At 38.0% G+C, this 20,252-nt stretch overlaps 1 protein-coding gene and 1 pseudogene across 2 annotated transcripts in view; one reads left to right on the forward strand and one right to left on the reverse strand.

The window, feature by feature from the left end:
* LOC107573130 (claudin-20-like) overlaps nt 1-3,440 on the forward strand; it is a 7,460-nt gene extending 4,020 nt beyond the window's left edge. The window contains exons 1-2 of one of the 2 annotated variants that reach the window (XM_016259576.1): nt 216-424; nt 851-3,440. In XM_016259576.1, coding sequence (XP_016115062.1) covers nt 955-1,686 — 732 coding nt within the window. In that variant the 5' untranslated portion in view covers nt 216-424; nt 851-954 and the 3' untranslated portion in view covers nt 1,687-3,440. Of the gene's footprint in view, nt 1-215; nt 425-850 lie in introns of those variants that run through there. The other variant, XM_016259578.1, reaches the window with a different exon arrangement.
* LOC107573129 (mitochondrial dimethyladenosine transferase 1-like) overlaps nt 1-18,825 on the reverse strand; it is a 24,085-nt pseudogene extending 5,260 nt beyond the window's left edge.
* Nucleotides 18,826-20,252: the final 1,427 nt, after the last annotated feature.

The raw sequence follows: 20,252 nt of genomic DNA on the forward strand, positions 1-20,252 counted from the left end.
AACATCTTTCAAAATGTACGAGTTAAACCGTTTGTCTCTGAGGAAAATAATCGGGATAAATGAAAGCATTCAAAACCGACGTTAAATCGAATAAAAAAGCTTACGACATTAGATCACAGACGGCTCTTAAATCGCCGTGAGAGCATATGGAGCAAACAACAGACTTTCACGCGCGTGAAGTTGAGACATCACTGCTGCGTGACGTAGAGCATCATTCGTGCAGCTTTGAAAACAGCATCGTCGTTCCATCACTGATGTCCTCAAACATGCCGCTGCTGCTGAAGACACGGATAACATGAACGGATCTCTAACGACACAACTACTGGCGTCTATACTCTGTTTTTGTATTTAGCAGTGTGTGTACGTGTGTATATGTGTGTGCTCGGAAACCTGACGCGTCACATCTCGCTCTGCACCAGCCGAGGTAAGGACAGGATTTCTGCATTCCGCTCCGTATTAGAAATAAACCGTTCAGCCTCCACTATGAGTCTACCTAAAATATTTCTGTCATTGCTTTAGTAAAACAAAGGAAAAAGAAAATGTGCTGACAAGTTGTGTGCTTGTGTGTCTGAAACGATACTTTATTTCATTTACCTGACTGAATGGAAAACAGAACCAGACTCCTGTTAACAGACATGGCAACAATGCATGCATGTTCTATCACTCCACTAATAACTCAGTTCTCCAGTAGAGATATGGATATGAGGCATGAACAGGAAAAGGCACGGCAGCAGTAAAATCACAGTTAGGAACCTGCTTCCTCATCATCCTGTGTGCATACTTCTCTTTGTTCCCAGTGCGCTGGGGGAGGAGGAGGACACTCGTTTAATTCTCTCACTTATTTCCTCAGGCAGGCGGCAGTGCTGAGGATTCTTTGCCGTCACAGTTGCAGCCGAAAGAGAGGGGACTAGGCAAGCTTGTGTGAATGTTGGCAGAGTTAAGGAACGCGGCAGGATGGCGTCCACGGGCACGCAGATCTTCGCCTTCGTGCTGGCATTGCTAGGCATCCTAGGTGCCACGGTGGCCACGTTACTGCCTAACTGGAAGGTGAGCGCGGATGTTGGTTCCAACATCATCACTGCCATCTCGCAGATGCAGGGGCTGTGGATGGACTGCACCTGGTACAGCACAGGCATGTTCAGCTGTACACTAAAATACTCTGTTCTGGCACTGCCCGCATACCTGCAGACGGCACGCACCACTATGGTGCTTTCCTGCGTGTTGGCAGCACTGGGATTGTGTTTGGCCTCTTTGGGTTTAAAGTGCACTCGCTGGGGTGGGGGACGGCGTGCTAAACGTCACGCTGCCATGGCCGCCGGCACCTGCTTTCTGGCCTCTGGCTTTCTCTGCCTTGTTCCTGCCTCCTGGTACACAAATGAGGTTATTGTCAGTTTCCTAGACGCCAATGTGCCTGAAAGCAACAAGTTCGAGCCGGGCGGTGCCGTCTACGTAGCCTTCGTCTCGTCTGGTTTCCTTCTCATGGGTGGATCCATTTTCTGTCTGTCCTGCTCGGGTAAGCGACACGGCCCACAGGATTTGATACTTCTCCCTCCTGACAAACTCCTCCTGCAGCAGCAGCAGCAACTGCTGCAACAACAGCAGCAACAGGACCAGCTCCAGCACCAGTACTGTTCTCTCTCACCGCTGGATAACAAGACTGGCTACAGCCTGCAGGACTACGTATAGGCGACTGATAGTTCTGGAGCAAGACAAGTGCAATGCACTGCCACTCGACCTCTTGGCTCTCGTGATTACAACATGAAAAAGCGAGAGGGACTACAACTTTGAAGCATTTCCCTTATAATTTCCGTCTCTCCACTTTTTAAGATCAGCAAGCACAAAACGGTGGAAGTATTCCCTTAAGCGACGTCTACGAACAGACAGATTGTGAATACTGAGGGGCGAGTGGCAGCAACACTGCAGTAGCGACAGCTCAAGCAGTGTGAAAGACTGAGCAAGATGATAAATAAATGCACATATCCAGCATCCTAGTAAATCTTATTAAAGTGTTCCTCAGGGAACGGATTAGCAACAAGGGAATGTTTCTGCTACTTCAAATCCCACCCCTCTTCCCAAAGATCTGAACTCAGAAGCAATCGCTTAGCTGCTAACAATCGTTTGGTAAACTCTGTTTAAAGGAAGATGGCAATATGTCTCTTAGAGGCAACAGTATGGGAGAGCCCTTGTTTGGGAGATTCTTTGCTTTTCTATTCTATTTGAGTAATGGTTGTTAATGAAATCTCTTGTCTTATTTTGGTAGCTGATAGAATGATTGATATTCTGCCTAAGCATGCTTTCTGGAGCCTGTGCATAATGCAGTCGAATGCCGGATGTAGACTGAATTGTAGCCATATAGCCCGTGCCTAAAGAGCTGTAGTACACAAACCGCTGAAACTGTTTGGAGAGAAGTAGGAGGAGAGAGTGAATAGGGGTTGCTGGGTCAGGCATGTATGGGAAAATCATATAGAGACTGAGAGGAGACTGCCCCTTCTTACGTCAAATGGACAATGTAATGTTGTGCTGTTCAACACTTTCGTATTTTGCCCCAGACAAAAGCAAGCTGCCTTCAGCTCAGGGCATGCTGTTTGCCGCTCTATCAGTCACATACTTTCATACACTTACCATGCTGCATGTGTGCTTTTTACTCATGCTGCTGCTCACTGCCATGGAAATGGGATTCTACACCCAAATACGTGTATTGTCTAGGGGTCGTGTCTCTCTGCACCTGCACACCACAGGATGGTGGTCCTGTCTGTGACGAGCTGGAGGCTGTCATAAATCACTCCAGCCAACAGCAGAGGATTGGTGTCTAGAGACCAAGCCTCTGCAACACCCCTTCTCTCAGATGGGAGGGTACATCTGACCACCCCCGAGCTTGAGAATATGATCAGTAGACAATATACGTGCAGCAGTTTTATTTTAGAGACATAACGTCAACAAAGACAAGATTGAGTTTCGGTAATTGGCAGCGATTTTATGGAAGCATGTGGCACCTGATAAGGCTGCAATCTGCTTGTGTCCACTCTCACAGGAAGTAGTCCTTTGCCAAATGACTTTCCTTTTTTCCAAATTTGAACAAGCAGCCACATTTGCCTACCAATGCATCAGCAGTGTATCTGCTGACAGATTGTCACCTACAAGGGGCTCTTTACGTCATCTTAAAGGAATATTTCAGATCATTCTTAACATCTGTGGACATCATCTGTGGCATCCTGTCAATTACCAGAGAAAGGGAAACAGTTAAACATTTCAAGTGTTTATTTACGGTGCTGCTCACATACCTTCCATTGATATTACTATGAAAGGATAGCTCTCCCAAAACTGAACACTTTTTCATCATTTACTCACCCTTAAGTTGTTCCAAACAACTTGAGTTCATGAGTTTGAACTCCTACAGTTTTGGAATTTGTATGAAGTCAATGGCTACCAGGAACTGTTTGGTTACCAACATTCTTCAAAATATTTTCTTTTGTGTTCAACAGAAGAAAGAAGTTCATACAGGTTTGGAACAATATGAGGGTAAGTAAATGATGACAAAATGTTCATTTTTGGGTGAATTATGTCTTTTAAATTTATTTCCCATTTGTCTTCACAGACTTGATAGTAGTAATCAGCCACTTGCAGGTTTCATATAAACTTAAGAAGTCGATTTCCGTCTTTGGTAAACAGACAGTATGCCACAAATACCACCCATTGAGATTAATATTCATTTAAGTACAAGAAACTTCACAGTGTCATGCTCCACCTCCCTCAGTGCTCGCCATCCCGTTCTCCCTGAGAGCTTATGGATGTTGCCTCTGACAGCCAGAACAGTTGCATGTCATGTGCAAATTTGCCAATGCATGTACACACAAACACCCCGTCGTAAGCATGCCCCCTCTCCCCTGCATATATAACTTGTGCCAAGAGTTAAGTAAGTGTGTGTTGTGCTTGGATGCAGCCATGCATTTCTATGCTGCTGAAGGGAGGAATGCAATTTCAGTGTTGTTCTGCTCTGGCAAAAAAGAGCTTTGGCAGTGATGGATAGCACAGCGTATTCTTCCTCTCAAGCAGATTCCCATAGGCGAGCAGATGGCTGGGCCCAGTTCGCCCCCTGCAGGCAGCAGCGGGCATGCATTGTGGGCACAGCCAGATTTTGTGCTGCCCCTCTAGGGCAGATTATGCCCACCTCAGCAGACCATTCCAGCTCCTGGACAATAATGACTGCCCATGCACCATTACCAAATGCAATAAGCACTCCTCCTACCCTCCAAAAGTAACGATGCACTGAAATGTTACAATTGTGAATGTGCCAAACTCATGACTACTTTGTTTGCCAAATGCAAGATGATTTAAAGTTTTCAAAACACTGTCATCTGTACTGGGAGATAATTGATAAATATGAAGTTCAACAACTAATCAACTAAAATTCAACTAATCTTAAATGCCAAAGCACAATGATTCTAGGATTACAAGCTGTTCAAGTTCACTAGGGCAGGCTTAAAAGGACTGAGATGATTTTAAATTGTGCTTTGGGATTTCATATTCATCAAAGCTCTGCAAAGATTGCATTTATCATTACTCATTTACTGAGAGCACTGTTCAACACCCAAGCATGTTCACAGCAAATCTTCTTTATAAGAAGACAAACATTTACACCTTTAATTGTGTAAACTCATTTGAAAACAAATTTTTTTTTGTTAGCTTAACATGGTAAAAGATACACTGAAATGAAGATAATTATCTGTAGATAGTGTTACCAGAAGAGGTTTTGTAATTATAAAGACAAACTATTCATATATTGTTATGGTGCAGCTTGTTTATTAGCACGCAAAAAAAAAGTTTCATATGATCCAGATTAAACAAATGGGCCCTTTTTGTTCAGAGGCCAATTTAATTATTTCTCATTGGATAAATGCAGCTTATATTTTGGTGGATGCTTCTGCACCTTCTTAATTTTGCAGAAAATACTGTCCGAATATTTCTGTACTGTTCTCTCAGTGTGCTTGTGCAAGTAGTTATATTTTTATTAATAAAAATTGGTGTAAGCAGTATGTTCTTAAAACCAACTAAGTTTTATTTAATTAATTTTTGCTGTATTGTTCATTTGAGGACAACACTTCAGCAACAAATGGCAAAGATTTGAATAGAACAGGCTGTACGGAACGTATTCTTTCATCAGTTCCATTTACTGTATTCTTAGTTAACATTAAAAGTGAATAAATAAAAATCAGCATTCATTCATTTCCTAGAAAACCACTGAAAGAGAAGTACTGAAAATCAATATCATTATAAGAGGTGTGTATAAACCTTTTACCCAATTTTTTCCAAAGGATGATGCATTTAAATTACAAAGTACATTTGTATACATCATAGTAGTATTTGTATTTGCCTTTAAAATATATATGAATTACACTATTAAGAAAATAATAGCAATTTTCATTGACGTGGCTATTTTATTTACTTTATATGATTTACTATCCATTAGGATTTGATGTATGCACTGATCATAAGTCTCAGTCCATAAGACAGCCCTGGCACATTTTTGGCCATCATAGTAGGCTTTGTTCTTTAGATGAATTTTTAGGCCCTCTCATTATGGGTTATTACATACTGAACATCGTGACAAGATGATTTATTTATTAAAAAATTTTTTTTTAAAAGGATTTCGTTTTGATAACAGCTTAGATAAAAAAAATTGCTTCCCTTAAGAGATCTAAGGAGAGCAAATCTGTGTATTACCCTAAATTCATTTCAAATGTCTTTGCCCTCTGTTGCAGTAATAACAGACCCATGGATTGGGGCTCAGCTGTTTGAAAGACCCTCAAATTACAGGACTATTAAGCAGAGGCTAATTGCACTTATTTTATCCAAGTGCACCCCCACCCCCCATATTCTTTGTAACATACCACAATGGCAAAATAGTCCATTACATGTCTTCATAAGGTAAAGCATTTCGGTCATCAACCCCATCAGCAGTAATAGCGTGCCAAGTCCATAGACAATCAATCAGTCAGCACCCCTCAATGGCTCAATTCTTTTTGAGGCAGTTTGGTATTTTTGTAATATGAGCAATGTGGAAGATATATGATTGTCAGACACCGTGGATAACCTTTATAATCATAGAGGTGTGTGTGTGTATAAACCTTTTACCCAATTTTTTCAAAGGATGATGCATTTAAATTACAAAGTACATTTGTATACATCATAGTAGTATTTGTATTTGCCTTTAAAATATATATGAATTACACTATTAAGAAAATAATAGCAATTTTCATTGACATGGCTATTTTATGTACTTTATATGATTTACTATCCATTATGATTTGATGTATGCACTGATCATAAGTCTCAGTCCATTAAGTGTAAGACAGCCCTGGCAGATTTTTGGCCATCATAGTAGGCTTTGTTCTTTAGGTGAATTTTTAGGCCCTCTCATTATGAGTTATTACATACTGAACATCGTGACAAGAAGATTTACTAAAAAAAAAAATATAAAAAAATAAAAAATAAAGGATTTCGTTTTGATAATATAACATCTTAGATATAAAAAAAATGCTTCCCTTAAGAGATCTAAGGAGGGCAAATCTGTGTATTACCCTAAATTAATTTCAAAGGTCTTTGCCCTCTGTTGCAGTAATTACAGACCCATGGATTGGGGCTCAGATGTTTGAAAGAGCCTCAAATTACAGGACTATTAAGCAGAGGCTAACTGCACTTATTTTATCCAAGTGCACCCCCATCCCCCATATTCTTTGTAACATACCACAATGGCAAAATAGTCCATTACATGTCTTCATAAGGTAAAGCATTTCGGTCATCAACCCCATCAGCAGTAATGGCGTGCCAAGTCCATAGACAATCAATCAGTCAGCACCCCTCAATGGCTCAATTCTTTTTGAGGCAGTTTGGTATTTTTGTAATATGAGCAATGTGGAAGATATATGATTGTCAGACACCGTGGATAACCTTTATAATCATAGAGGTGTGTGTGTATAAACCTTTTACCCAATTTTTTCAAAGGATGATGCATTTAAATTACAAAGTACATTTGTATACATTATAGTAGTATTTGTATTTGCCTTTAAAATATATATGAATTACACTAAGAAAATAATAGCAATTTTCATTGACGTGGCTATTTTATATATTTTATATGATTTACTATCCATTATGATTTGATGTATGCACTGATCATAAGTCTCAGTCCATTAAGTGTAAGACAGCCCTGGCAGATTTTTGGCCATCATAGTAGGCTTTTTTCTTTAGGTGAATTTTTCCAGTCTCCAGTCACTGGAAACACTCTTAGGTCTGTACACACACTCAGTACTGTGAGCACAATGGAATGATGATACTGCTCTTGTTTGGTGCATTGTGAAATGCTGAGACAGGCAGTATAGAATGCCAAGATAAAAGTGGCTGCACGAAAACAAAATTTTCCAAATATTTTATTTTTTCAAAGGTGTAAATAAACGGGTACTGGAGTATGTTTTTAGAAAATATTATTTCAGTCTATCAGCTTCAAAATTTCACATTTATTTGAATGTGTTACTTGTAATTTGTGAAATTTACTAGTAATTTTGTTTAAAAATAAATCATACGCCAAATTTCATTCAGTGTAGGTCTTACAGTACAGAACAAACATTTCAGCAGAGACTTAATGTAGTTCATTCAAAAATATCACACACACAAACGAGAATATGTTTATTAAATGTGGGAGGAGCTTCAGCCAAAAATAGTGCTGTTGTAATAGATAGTACAACAGCAGACAATAATCAAATCGTACAATAGACGTAGAACCACATATTTGCAAGATCTCTAAAATATATTTATTGAAAACTACTAATGAGCTAGATAAATGAGATATTAAAATTGGATATTTTTATATCTGGAATTATAATATATTGAGAGTAAGGCTGCCGGGTTTTTGAGACATTGAAATAACCTTCCTTTACTCCTGATACCTCATTTGACATTTATTAAAATGGAGCACTACTTATACCAAATATGACCCCATTATTCATTCTGTGAGGTTTAATTTTCTGTGATGGTCCCATGGTGCTACAGTCAGTGAAGAAAAAGAGTTTAATGATCCTTAAAATGGACATAAAAGAAAAAAAGCGACTGGCCTTTCTATGTATGGGTAGTTGAAATTACACCTTTTTATGTCCAGGGTATCATTTCAGAAAAGTTATTTTTGTTTTTTTGTTTCTCTTTTATTTCTTAAGAAAATAATGTCAGAATAGTGCTGTTGCAAAATAGCAAGTCTCTACAGGAATATATTCAGATTATTATTTTAATAACATTATGTGATCCAAAACCATTTGCTGCAACATTCAAAAATTATAGTTGAAATATATTTGTGATAAGAAAATTTCATAGGATAAGTTGACAGTCTAATAAATAGCTGTATTCCTTTTTTGTTGTTAAAATAACTGAAGCATTATAAAAATTGAAGTGAGATGATGTGTTCTGCAGAGTTCACACACCTTTTGACCAATTAATTGAATGACTTTTCCAGTCCTTTTTGAATATTGGATAAGTCTCTTATTTTAAAAAAGACTGCCCTTTCCAGTCAAAGACCAAACTGCAGCTATCATATACTATAAATCCTGAAAGGCCATATGTATTTGTCCAAAACTATCATTTTTAATGTCTTCTTTATGCTTTTTTCCCCCAGACATTTTCATGTATAAATGTCATCCACCCACATGTGCAGCTGTGTAGAATCATCTCAGAGATCGTAGCGGGATGGAGGTGCCAGTGCTTCCATTACTCTTAATATCCAGACAAACATCTGCTTGAGGTACGCATCACTCTCTCTACAGATCAATCTCGGTCATGAGCCCATCCTCAAGCTGTCTGCCTCTTACTCACACTTTCTATCCTCTGTGTGTGTGGGAAGGACACTGCAGTAGCAGCTGGCTCCATGTCTGCCTCCGTACACGCATCAGCTCAAGGGACGGCAGCCCATCCCCACGCTTGTGAAACGCGTGGGGAGAAGAGATGGGGGGGGGTCGCTACTGAACCACATTTGCATCTGATGATTTAGAGATGATAATTATATTCATTCAGTCATTCTAAAGAATGCAATTATTCTGTCTAACAGCAGCATTTTACAGCAGACAATGTGGGCAATGACACCAGTTCATTTGATTGAACAAGACAAACATGCTAGAAATTAGAACTTTTGTTTGAATATGTCACAATTTAACATTTACTGTAGCAGTCACTGCGTGGGCAAATGCTGGGGTTAAAGCCTTGGTGGGGGGACACCTGGTGGGGGTGTCAAATGTGATCCATGACAGAGGAGACCAGCAAGTACAGCGTGGGCCTGAGGACATACAATGCACAACCAATCACCGTGGCCACAAGCCTTCAAGGACAAACACAGTCACTCAATGTGACAGAACAAGGTGCCTTGCAGCGTCCACACAAGACTGCCAGACATTAAAAAAAAGCCACATATAAAAAAAAACCACCCCTAGTGGCATGCCAATATCAGCTAATGCTCATGATTAGAACAACTCCGTCCTGTTCTGAAATGCTGCAGCTCCAGTTTCCAGCTCTTTGACCTTAAAGAGGGGTTCTGAAGGGAAATGAAACATGGAAAATCTAATAATTCAACCCATAGTGTGAATGTAGTGCAGAGCAATTCAAGACTGTTCTCTAAATACAGTGAATGAGCTACTGCTAATTACCAGCTACACAATATTTAGTTCTCTAATCCAGTTTGACAAGAGCATAACAGGAGGCTGCGTATTATACACCATGTGTGGCAACTTACTCCCAGACGCATCTCTCTAAACCTTCAATAAATCCTATTAACTTTGCACAGTGTTCATGTACTGTGATCTCTGGACCAATTCATGCATACTTATTTCCGGTAGTTTTACTGGGACTGTGCATTGGACGACGATAATGCAGGTAAAACGATATTAAAACATTTACAATTAATACAGGGTTCAGTCCCATGAAGCTAGATTAAACAAACTTTGGGTTACAGGATTGGTTTTAAATTGACAAAACCAAACTAATCCAATCAGGCTCAAATTAACATTTACAAATTAACTTTAAACCTTATATACTGAGTCTTACATATTACATTATATTACATGTCATCTATTTATATTTATAATTAAACTAAGCTTAATATTAATTGTTAAACTGTAATTGCTCATGTGTAACAGACTGGAGGTATAATTAAATATATAAATTATATAAAATAATTATAATAAAAATGCCCCGCTTTTAGTGTTGATTCTTTTTCAAATTCAAATTCTTTTACTGGTAAGTGACCTTTAATTTGGATCAAGAGAACCTGGGAAATGATTTAATTGCTACAGATGTGTGTCGCTTTGCTCACTGCCGATTGGTCTAATTTCGAACCTGCCCCGGAGCAGGTTAGCTGTGGAGCGTAATTCACTATGGCGATGAACACTGTTGTAAGCCAGCACACTTTCATGGTAGCTAAAACCCAGGGTTGGCGCAAACTAATCTAAAACTTACCTGACTAGCCAGCTAAACTGGCTTTATGTTACAGGCTCCTGTAACTTGAATTACAAACAGAGCTCAAATATTTGTTCATAAAATTTTATGGTTAAATAGTTATAATGTAAATCTAGAAATTCATACACATATTTTTATCAATGCTTCCAAGACCTTCACAAGCCATTTTTGCAATTTCTGGAAAACCTCATCGAAGTTAGCCACTTACAGAATATTATCAATCTGATAAATCAGAAGAATTTGCAAGGCATAAAAATGGATGTACAGGATCAACAAATATAAGATTTGCTGTGGCAATGCACTACCAGCACAAAGGGGTAAGTTGCTGATTCATCAACTGGCCTAAAACCTGGACCATTCTTATTGTTAATCCCTGAGAAACTAAATCATTTTGATACCAGGTTAACTTTAAAAGCAGTATGTAGGGTGGCAGAGAAGTGCAAAGCAAATTACAATTCTGAAAACAAAATAACAAATTACAAACGCAAATGCAAGTCTAAAAAACTAAATAACAATTCAGAAAGCACAACAACAATTCAGAAAACATTATAACAAGTCAGAAAACACAACGACAAATCCGAAAACAAATGAACAAGTCAGAAAACACAATGACAAATCAGACAAACCGGAAGAGGTAGGTATAGTTTGAGACAGCGCCATTGGTTTGGGATTACTCACCGCTGACTGGACGAGACATCTGTCAATCAACGTATACAGGCACCAGCCGAAGAACAGCAGAGTCGTGGTAGAAAGTTCGGAGATGGTATTAAAGTAGCTCAGTTTAAATGTATTGTATGAATTGCCCTTACTATGGAATAAAAAATACAGTGTATATTTAGATTTAGTTAAAAGTAGCTGTAAAACATCAGTTCCAGTGGCGCAGATGGATAAGCACTAGTTGTTGGCTTTTTGACGCGATCGACCCAGGTTCGATCCCGCCTTTTGCAGAACTTTTTTTCCCTCCCTTTTCAAATCTCGGGTCATATCAAATCTCGTGGCATTTATTTTCAATAAAAATTAAGGAAATAATCAAAAAGTTGAAAATAAATTATCGGGTAGGGTTAGGGTAGGTGTAGGGAGGGCTTTATTGTACCAATAAGGTAGCATCCATTTAATAATTAAAATTAAAATGATAATTTACACTCAATACGTTATTATTGCATACTGTTTTATATTGTACTACAATACTGAAGTGCAGATAATTGCCACTATTTGCAACAAGTAGTATACTTGATAGTAGAAATCCTGCTATTTTAACAGTGTAAATAGGTATTTGCACTTAGTGTAAATAGCATATTGCTAAAAATACTGCTATTTTCACTTAGTGTAAATAGAATCCATTGCTAATACGAGATTTGAAAAGGGAGGGAAAAAAAAAGTTCGGAAAAAGGCAGGATCGAACCCGGGTCGATCGCGTCAAAAAGACGACGATTAGTGCTTATCCATCTGTTATTTTGTTTTCGGAAATGTGATTTGCTTTGCACTTCTCTGCCACCATAAGTATGCAGACTCCACGGCCAACTCAAAGATGACACATACAACTAATGCTGATTTCAAAAGATGCAAACAGTCCTCTAGGGTAAGCCTCTTCAACACAGATGGCATTTATACCACCACACACTTCTGTACAGCAAAGGCAAATTTGCAGTATTAAACTCTTGAACTAATATCAAAGAGAATTCATCGCTTTTAATGCAAGCATAACAACAACACATCCAGATCTATCTGTCCCTATGGCCAAAAAACTGTGTAAACTAGATTTATTAAATATTAAAAGATTTTGTTGGACAAGTCCAGTTGGAAAAGATTCGAATAAAATGTGATTGGTGCTTGCCAGCACAAAACTGACTACAGTGATGCTAGGGTGTTCTGGGTAGTTATTAGAGCGTTACTAGATATCCCTGCATAGTGGTGATATTTGAGTCCCAAGATATGATTCAGGTCTTTTCTTCAATCCAAGTCTATTCGACTTTTGGCCAATTTTATTTTGTTATTATTAATTATTATAAATGTTATATATAATAGAATTTTATTAAATTTTTCCACAGCACAAACTGTGTGAGGAGGGCACTGAAACTGTGAGCAACAGTAATGATGATGCTTAATTAATCACTATATCATTAACTGCATGACAGGTCATACTCAAAATGCCAACAAGATGAGCAGTTATTTCTCATTTAACACCGATTATTATTCTGCCTTTCCACAAGATTAATGTCTTCCTGAAATCAGACACCTGAAGACAAACACCAGTGATAGGTGTAGCACATAGCACACTCCCAAAAAAAAAAGATTTTAATAAAACTGGAATGAATGCAGTGGATGGAAAAAGGTCCTGTCATAACTTATCCCTCAAATATCTGACAAGTGTTAGCGCCTATTTTTTTTTCTTTCAAAGAGTACAATTAAGCTTTTTCTCAGGAGTATGTCTGCAGTGCATCATCACTCTCGTACAATTTTTATCTTGAGATGTTTCAGTAACTTCTTGTGAGAAACCTCATGAAGTAGGATACTTCTTTCATCAGTGGTGTAAAAGCCGTGGTGTGCAATGAAACGATCATCCGTGCCATTTAATCCAAGAGAATGCTCAATTCGTCCCACTTTCCTTTCTTCTCTTCTCCATTCCAAAGCACTCTGGCTGGATAAAATATTTACAGACAAGGGAACTTCGTGCGTAAGGTACTTTCTTTCATAGGACCCTTCTTATCCACAAACCCCTGGCATACTCCAAAATTCCAGTGGAGTAAAGAAGCAAGGCTAAAATTTTCAAACAGGGCTCTTATTTCCTCACTCTACAAAAGAAGATCGTACCAAATGCCCTGTGGGCATCATTACACACTAATCGTCACCATCTCTGATTCCACATCTAAGACAACATTGACTCTGTGCTCTTCTAATGAGCTAACACCCACATCCTTCCACATAAGCAGTCAAACACAGAGAGATACAGAAACATAAATGGCAGAAGAAAGGGACTTACATTAGGTTTTGGAACAAAGGCACATCCTGGGATGGTGAAACAGTTTTTGACAGTGCAGAGATACTGAGCCATGACAGACAGACAGCTGCGTTGACGGCTTCCTGTGCTGGCTGTTAACGTCTAGAAATTAAAGAGAAGAAAAAGAAAAGCTTAACATTGTTCTTAATGTACTTTCTGTACTTTTTTAAAGAAACTCTAACTAGCAAACTTGTTACCTAATATTACCCTTTGCATGGTCTCCCAGCCACCTAGATTTCTAACGAACCAATTTAAACAACAAAAAAACACTTGGCCTATAAAAAAACGCACAAATATTTAAAATATTTTGTATGCGCTACAGTGTGTGCCAAAACTGCTAAAAATGCTGTAAAATAAACAGCATTTAGCTTGTTTGTCCACAGTTTTAAAGCTGCAAGACAGTAAACAACAACTGAAAAAAGCACAATCTGAGTGTTAACAGACCAGAGGTAGAATGTTCAGAATGAACACCTATATTCACTCATTTAATCTAATTACATTTGTTTTTCCTGTAAATTTAAGAACACTTTATTAAGATCTTATACAGCTACTGTTCATATAAAAATAAAATTTCTTGCATAATGATCAACATCAAGTATTTGATGAAAATACATATTTGACATTTAGAGGCTGTTAATTCTTGTTTTCAGGCCTTTGTCACATTATGAAGTGCTGAAAAAAATTATTGATTGGTGCTAAATCTTGCTGCTTTAGAGCGGTCCAATTTTAGAGATTAAAGCTCCATGCTGTTGAAAAACTTCTATGAGTAGATTTTAGTTGTCTTATTTGGTGTGAGATTTAATATTGTGGCTTGAGAGTGTGACAGAGCCTGAAAGTGTGTATGATTCATGCCAATTTCAAGCTGCGTGACAACATAAATCTAAAACGACAATTTTTATTCTGCTGTGCCTTTAGGAGTTCTGTGTAAATGTCCTCTTTGCACAGGAAATGAACTGCATTGCTTTGTTGCAAACTTGAAAAGCCTAAATTAAATTGTGACAGCCCTCCAAAAAAAATGAAAGAAAGCAGAAACTTAAGATCAAACAGAAATGATCAAGGTCTCTGTTAAAAATAAACCTCAATTCAAAACAATAAAAGATATACAGAGGTATATTTATAGCTTATATTGCTTATAGCAATAGCACAAGATGTCACTGTTTCTTAACATCAAATAGGCGATTCCAAATTAACAGCATTCATAAAACAGTAGGAAAAAAGTATGCGGTTGACCTACTGTGACCTAAGTGAACATCCAATGGACACTTTAATATCCAATCAGGCTATGGAAATGGCAGTAAAGTGCCACATATGACACTGGTAGGTCACATGACAATGACAACATGATGAATGTTGTACATTCAAATAAAATTCTTTCAACGCGCACTTATACTATATAGAAAGTAGGGATGCACGATATATCGGCCACCATATCGGTATCGGCCGATAAATGCTAATTTTTTCTGTTATCGGTATCGGCCTGATAAGAAAATTTGGCCGATATCTTAAAGCCGATAAATAATGCATTATTTCCTTCAGAGACACTTCAGATGCGCGCTGTTCGTTTGCAGCCTTTTGTGCAATTGTATCAGATACAGCCAAAATGTTCTAACATGTTGCTTAGGTGTAGCTGGTAGCTGTTGTAGCTGGTTGGTTGGGTGATATAGTTACTTGCCAAGAACAGACAGACAGTTTTGTCTCAGAAGAATGATAAGTTTAAATAGTAAAACATTTACTATTGGCTTTGTCAAATCAACATTATAATTGGTCGTTTTTTCACTGGGGATTTCTGAAAGTTACAGTGTGTCTTCATAGAACAATGAACTTTTATATCAAAAGATTAAGTAAAAATGTTTTCCTCTACAATATAATATAATGTTACAATATTTGGAACATAAACTCCAAACATAACTTGAAAAAAGAAAATAAGGTAGTACTAGTTAGTCTGCGGTCGATTTCATGCAACAAAAACTACTGGTTGTTGACCCCTGTTGGACAGCAGCTAAATTTGTAGACAATACTTTTTAAAATATTGCTTCCAAAGGAAAAATACCAGGAATAACAGTTACTGTTCATCTTACTTCAGCCACCTTTTTCTGGAAGGTAAGTGTAAGCCTTGTACGTCCAAACATAAAGCACCCAGTTCTGTTAGACATCTATTCCAGCCACTTTATAATGACACACTAAAGGGCAGATTCCCAATAATGTGCAGGTTCGGGGGTACTGAAACACAACCACACATATTCATATGCTAAAGAACCTTTCACATTCTTTATGGGCGCTCACATAACAACAGAGTACACAAATTATGTTACTGCCAAACAACAGCAGGCAGCTGACCTTTGCTAAGCTGGCCCTTGATCACCCAGAAAGGGCTGAATACAGAATGGCAAACATTCAGGTAATTGTCTTAAGCTTGTTTTGTGTGTGAATAAGACAGTGGCTGTTCTATCTTGGAGTTCTAATACATGTTAAACAGAGGGGCAATCTGAAAGGTCTGAGGTGTTCTTTTTGAAGGATTGGGTGTAATGAGAACGTGATTAAAAACAAGTTAAGCTGCAGCATTTGGGCACGTTCAGGGGAAACACAGAAAAACAATTTGTGAGCACACATGAGGCTTATTTTCTCTGATTGATTGATAACCCAAAGGTTGTGAGTTCGAGTCTCCGGTCTGGCAGGAATTGTTGGTGGGGAGAGTGAATGTACAGCACTCTCTCCCACCTTCAATACCACGACTGAGGTTCCCTTGAGCAAGGCACCGAACCCCCAACTGCTCCCCGGGCGCCGCAGCATAAATGGCTGCCCACTGCTCCGGGTGTATATTCACTGCTGTGTGTGTGCACTTTGGATGGGTTAAATGCAGAGCACTAATTCCTAGTACACATGTCACGTCACTCATACACATAAAAAAATGGCACCCTTGTCAAATATAACCAATAAATATGAAATAAATAATTATTCTTTGTCTGAAACATGTGTCTCAAAAGTATTGGCAACCCTAGAAACTCTATTTTTATAAGGTCCCCTGAGTAATTAGGACATGACTTTGTGTTTCACTATGGTATAAATACGAGGTCACTATAGGCATCAAGTTGCCTACAGATTGCCAAGCATAACTGGTCCCAGACAAAGGTAAATTTGTCCTATTCTTTGGTCACATGATTTGGTCACACGTCCTTAAAAGCGAGAAATTCCTAAAGCCAAATAGTTTAATGGTCTAGTCGATTGGTGGTTGAGTCACAGTTGTATCCAGCATCCCTGTATACCAAACAGTTACAGCGAATGGCTACTTCTATTTTAAATGATGACTCCCACCCTTTGCACAGTGAGTTTCAGCTTCTTCCCTCTGGATGGAGGTTTCTAGTCCCAAGGTGTAAGACAAAGCTGTATAAAAACGGCTTTATTCCCACTGTTTTAACTGTGTTAAATAAGCTGTAGGGTGGTGGAGTTTTGAGCACTTGTATCATGTTGTTATTGTGAATTTGTTGTGTTTATTTTATGTTTTTAAATGTGTTTTGAAATTGTGTGTCAAGGATGGTTGTCACTGTCATTTTACTGCAAAAACAAATTTACCTGTTGGTATAAATAACATAACCTAACCTAAATTGTACAATGTATTGAATTAAGAGGTGTAATACCTGTCACAAAATTATTTTTCAGAAAAATATTGTTTTTGAATAAGTCTTACTTTATTAAAATTATCCACTAGTATCCACATTTTTCCACAGTGTGTTTTGTTCATATTTGTCAAGGGTGCAATAAAACAAATTGCTCCATGTCGAAGTACTAGTTATTTGTTGAACTGTGTTTGAGATCACTTATAATGTTTACCATCTTCTTATGTCTTGGCTATGTGGGCTGGGAACCCTCTTCCAGTCTGTATGTGAGAATATCTCCATGTGCTATCCTCATTCTTCCAGGGGCAGCCTCAGACAAAAGCTGAACAAACAAAAGAAGGCCCAAATACTTCAATATAAATGCTTACTCAGCCTAATTATATTATATAAAATTAGAAACAGACAAACACACACATACAAGAACTTGCAAGTGCCTTGGTGGAAGAGTGAATCTCACAGCAAGAACTGGCAAATTTTTCTCAGTCCATTAAGATGAGATGCACTGTAGTACTTAAAGCAGCTAGTGGACACACCACATACTGACTGCTACTTTTGATATTGAGCCCCGCTCTGTTCAGGTACTCATTTTTTCATTTGTGTCTGTGAAAATTGTTCCATTTATACTCATACAAATATTTACACATAATAAATTAGAATTTAAGCTTCTTCTTTTTTTTAAATGTTTTTGAAGGATGTCTCTTGGTGAATTCTCACCAAAGCTCACAATACTGTGAAATATTATTACAAATTAGAAATGAAAATAGCTATTTCCAGCTAATGTAATTTTTAAAATTACATTTAAAATGTAATTATATATATATATATATATATATATATATATACACACTTTTTTTTAAACCATAAAAAAAATGAATGAAAATAGGGGGAGGGGGAATCAGCACATCAAAACTTGTGGCCAATTTTTTTTTTTATGACCACTGCCGATACCAATATCTAACAAGCAGGGTGGCCAGTGGATAGTGTGATGCCACTATATGTAATAAAAGTTAATGATAGCGCAACAACATTAAACACAAAATTAATGTTTTACACTACATTCCTTTAAAATTCACTAAAAATAATTTGAAAACATAAAAAGTGCAGTATTCATTGACTAGCCTGTTTATAGATTTTGAAAATGAGTATAAGTGTAATGAACACTTTTGCTTGCCAGTCTAGCAGCTAGCAGTCTAGCAAAGTCAATCTCAAAATGGCCAAATATTTGAAATGGCCAATTTATCGCTCTATAGAATATATGGATTTATTTGTAAACCTGCAATCCTGGAATAATGCGTGTGTCCTTCTCCACCACTAATAAGTCTGCTGCTCCAGCTTTCAGAATAGACCTGGTGAGGCCCCCAGGTCCAGGTCCCACCTCACACACATGTACACCCTTCAGGTTCCCCACCTGCCGGACAATCTTATCTGAAATCCACAAGGATTTTGTTGCTGTTTACATTTAGCACCCACATTATATAAACACACACACACACATAAACAGTGTCCGACTTCACTGAAATCTATCAAGTCTTGTTAATGCATTTCAAAATGGAATGAACAATAGTTGGACTGACCTGTGAGTCTCATGTCTAGGAGGAAGTTCTGAGAAAGCTGTTTCTCTGCTCTCAAGATTATACAGCTTGATAATCTCCTTTATGGTAGGCAGAGGAGGTAACCGAAAACAGGCCAGTTTCTGTGTAGCTGCCATCTCCCTTCAGTTAAAATAACAACTGAAAAACATGAGTCTTTCAATTACACAACTTGTCTGTTTAAATCTTTTGAAATACTAATTCTGTCAGGACCACTATCGTCAAAGATTGGCGTTATGGTTCCATTCTGGGCAAGAACTCCCTGCGCACCCATGCAGTCTAGCATGGATGAGAGCAGGGAGAGCAGCGATTACACAGAACAGAACCAACATAAATGTATTGCAGATATCGTTAAATTTCAATAATTGTATGTACACATTTTAGAATTACTCTGATTCAAAGGATAATCAGAAGGCTGAACCCTGACTGACAGAGGTGGAGCGGGGGATGGAGGAGGGTAATTAGCTATTGAGCAATGCGAAAACTGCTGATAATACTGAGGGACCTTATATATGAATGCTTAGATAGGACTCATCACCAAACACCAATGACTTGTAGGCCTACATATGCGTACAATCACTTTAGACACTTCCAAAACTGGAAATCCCATTTTTAAATACATGAATTTTATGTTTTCATCTTTGTTGCCAGTTTTGGAAGTGCCTTTTTCTATTCTAAAAAAGGGGGTGTCCCAATACTTTTGTCCATATGTATGTACAAGTCATTGGTGTTTGGTGATGAGTTTTTGACTCACGGTCTGTATTTAAAGTCACACCAGAGGTATTCGGACTTGGCTTTCTGCAGACCAGTCCAGTTCTTCCACACTGACTTTTTTTTTTTTTTACCACCTTGCCTTATACACAGGCATTGTTGTGTTAGAATAGAAAAGGGTCCTGTCCAAATTATTGGTATGAAATTAAAAGCACACAATTCCCTAGAATATCATTATACGCTTCAACATTAAGATATGTATTCGTGGAAATCACTAAAGTAGTCAAACCTATTCATTAGAAGGGGGGTCCCAATACTTTGGGCAATATAGTGTAGGTCTATGTTTGGTGCGGTAGGGTGCCCAACCTCATAAACCAGACAACTACTCTGTCTAACACATTTAAAGCACCACCTTGCCTTATACACAGGCATTGTTGTGTTAGAATAGAAAAGGGTCCTGTCCAAATTATTGGTATAAAATTAAAAGCACACAATTCCCTAGAATATCATTATACGCTTCAACATTAAGATATGTATTCGTGGAAATCACTAAAGTAGTCAAACCTATTCATTAGAAGGGGGGTCCCAATACTTTGGGCAATATAGTGTAGGTCTATGTTTGGTGCGGTAGGGTGCCCAACCTCATAAACCAGACAACTACTCTGTCTAACACATTTAAAGCCCTTTAAAAATATATATTTTTTACTTATTAATCAGCCACATGTTTAAACAACAGCTATATTCAATACAAACTAAACTGTTTTAAGTTAAAATACGACACAAACAGGAAACACGTTTTACTCGCCAGTGCAAATGTCTCCGGAAGATTGCTCGCGGAAGATGTTTTGGGTG

The sequence above is a fragment of the Sinocyclocheilus grahami genome, unplaced genomic scaffold, assembly GCF_001515645.1.
Source record: "Sinocyclocheilus grahami isolate Dianchi unplaced genomic scaffold, SAMN03320097.WGS_v1.1 scaffold1872.1, whole genome shotgun sequence".
Taxonomy (NCBI): Eukaryota; Metazoa; Chordata; class Actinopteri; order Cypriniformes; family Cyprinidae; genus Sinocyclocheilus; species Sinocyclocheilus grahami.